General features: G+C 67.0%; 1 protein-coding gene across 2 annotated transcripts in view; it reads right to left on the bottom strand.

The window, feature by feature from the left end:
• Nucleotides 1-346: 346 nt before the first annotated feature.
• The window catches only part of GAS8 (growth arrest specific 8), a 6,992-nt gene continuing 4,936 nt past the window's right edge, over nt 347-2,402 (bottom strand). Inside the window, exons 5-7 of one of the 2 annotated variants that reach the window (XM_025209195.1) lie at nt 1,970-2,179; nt 1,017-1,082; nt 347-759 (exon numbers count right to left, since the gene is read on the bottom strand). In XM_025209195.1, coding sequence (XP_025064980.1) covers nt 610-759; nt 1,017-1,082; nt 1,970-2,179 — 426 coding nt within the window. In that variant the 3' untranslated portion in view covers nt 347-609. The remainder of the gene's footprint in view (nt 760-1,016; nt 1,083-1,969; nt 2,180-2,402) is intronic. The other variant, XM_006027830.3, reaches the window with a different exon arrangement.

The following is a 2,402-nucleotide window of genomic DNA, read 5'->3' on the forward strand; positions in this document are numbered from 1 at the left end:
TAAGTGTCCAGCCGGGGGCTCCAGCGGCGGCTGCAGCAGGCTGTGCCCTGTTGCAGTTGCTGGCTCTGGCCCCTGATGCAGAGAGGTCCCCGGGCTGCAGCCCAGCAGTCTCTGCGTGGCCATGTGCCTCCCCACCCTCTGCAAGCCGGGACCCAGGCAGAGACCAGAGCCAGGCCCAGACTGCCGAGCTCACAGCTTGGCCTCAGCCAGGCTGAGGTGCCGGGGGCTCAGTCGACCCCACAGGAAACCCCAGCGGTGCCATGACTGCCCCTGCCCTGGGGAGGTGCAGGGAGAGACATGGTCACCCTCCTGGTCCCACTCCAGCAGCTGCACCTGCCCAGGCCTGGGGGCACTTACGCCTGCTGCCTCTGGTGGCGCGTTCCCGGAGCAGGGCACCAAAGCAGCTTTGGCTGTGCTGAAGGAGGGTCCAGTCTGGATCCGGCTCTGCAAACCTTCCTCGACTGTTTAATGGGGGCTGGGGAAGCCCCACTCCCCACCTGGGCCAGCGCGGTGCCTGCGGCAGCACAGGGATGGGGCAGAGCCACTGCCAGGAGCTCTGCTGCCCATGGAGCTGTGGCCTGCGTAGCAAGGTCAGCACACCCATGGGTGCTATGTGGGGGTGGCGACCAGTCCAGCAGGGCCCTGGCCCAGTGCCTGCTCCAGCAGGGGTGTCTCCAGCGGCGTGAAGCCCAGGTTGTCCAGCGGGATCCCGAAAGCCGCAAGCTTTGCCTCGTACGTCCGCAGCAGGTCGTTGTGCGCCTGGAAGGGAGCGGAGCCAGGTCCCAGCATTTCACTCTCCCCAGCCCCGGAGCCAGCTCCGGCCCACCCGCCGGCAGCCCAGGGCACTTGGGGGCTGGGGATTCCCCGAGGCGGCAGGAGCGGGGCTGGGGCAGGGTTATGGGGAGCCCTCCAGGAGGGGAGCAGGCAAAGCCCATCCGCTCTCTCCCCCCACGAGGCCCGGAGCACGTGATGCCCTCCCCCAGACCCAGCGCGGCAGGGTGCCCCAGCTCCCTCACCTTGCAGACCCGGGCGAGCTCGTACTGCAGCTCCTTGATGCTGGTGTTCTTGGATTCCAGCACGTCCTAGCAGCGGAGACCGGGCTCGTTAGTACCTGGCTGCCAACTTCAGCTAAGCCCTCCCTGCCCCCTCTGATGTGGGAACGGCCTGGGGCAACACCCAGCACCTCTGAGCCCTGGGACGCGCTGTGGGAGGCTGTTCCCACAGAGAGGACTGGGGCCAGGCAGATGCCCCAGGCTCTCGGTGCCTGCTGTGGCTTCGTCACCATCCTGTCCCATGAGCTCGGCTGACTGGGCCCTGCCTGGAGCCACCCAGCCTCAAGCGGGGACCAGGGGCTGGACCCACGACCGGCAGCTGTGGGGAGCAGCTGAACCCAGGAACATGGCGATGCCCAGCAGCTGCGGGGAGCCCCCGTCTAGTTGGCCTCCCAGGAATGCGCCGCTACACCTGCCCCTGGATGTGGCCCCACAGCTCCGGCTCCATTTTGGGCAGGGCCGGAAGCCCCAGGCAGGCCAGGGGAGCCCACAGCACAGCTGGGAGCCTAGCCGGCGTCTCCTGCATCCCAGCACAGCCAGGCCTGGAGCCGGCGCAAAGCCAGGCAGCACGTGCAGCTTCTCTGGTTACACTGCCCCAGCGCTGGAACGCGGGGGTCGCAGAGCCCCCAGCCACACCGTGGCTCTCTGCGCGGGTATTTTTAGTGTCCCGGACAAAGGCGAGGGGAGAAGAGAAGCCCCAGTCACTCCAGGGCTGCCAGCGAGATCCATCAGCCATGATAATCCCCAGGGTTGAGAGGGAAAGCCCCCAGAGGCCCCACTCCCCAGCGCAGCATCCGCCGCAGCCAGGCCAGCACCCGCAGCCCCCAAAGGCCCCTCTTCCTTCCTCCCCCCCCCGCAGTGGTTGCGACCGCAACCGCGCTGCACCCAGCAAGCCTGGCCCGGCCCCTGGATGGTACCTCCAGCTTGCGCGTGACCAGGGAGAGGGCGCTGGGGTCGAGGTTGGCGGCAGAGAGGACCTCGTTGAGCTGCACCTCCTTCTTCTCCACCAGCCCGGTGAGCGCCTGCAGCTTGCGCTCCAGCAGCAGGTTCTTGAAGCCGGTCTTCTGCTGCACCTCGCCGATGGCCTGCGTGAACTTGCGGTACAGCTCGTCCCGCTCCGCCTGCACCTGCTCAGGGACACCGGCGCACCCATCAGATGGGGCACTGCATGGGACAGGGGCAATGTACCCCATGGCTCCCATGAGGGTACATTAGACTGGACATTAGGAAGAACTTCTTCACAGTTCGAGTGGCCAGGGTCTGGAACGGGCTCCCAAGGGAGGTGGTGCTCTCCCCTACCCTGGGGGTCTTCAAGAGGAGGTTGGATAGGCATCTAGCTGGGGTCATCTA

This window comes from Alligator sinensis, unplaced genomic scaffold, assembly GCF_000455745.1.
Source record: "Alligator sinensis unplaced genomic scaffold, ASM45574v1 scaffold255_1, whole genome shotgun sequence".
Taxonomy (NCBI): Eukaryota; Metazoa; Chordata; order Crocodylia; family Alligatoridae; genus Alligator; species Alligator sinensis.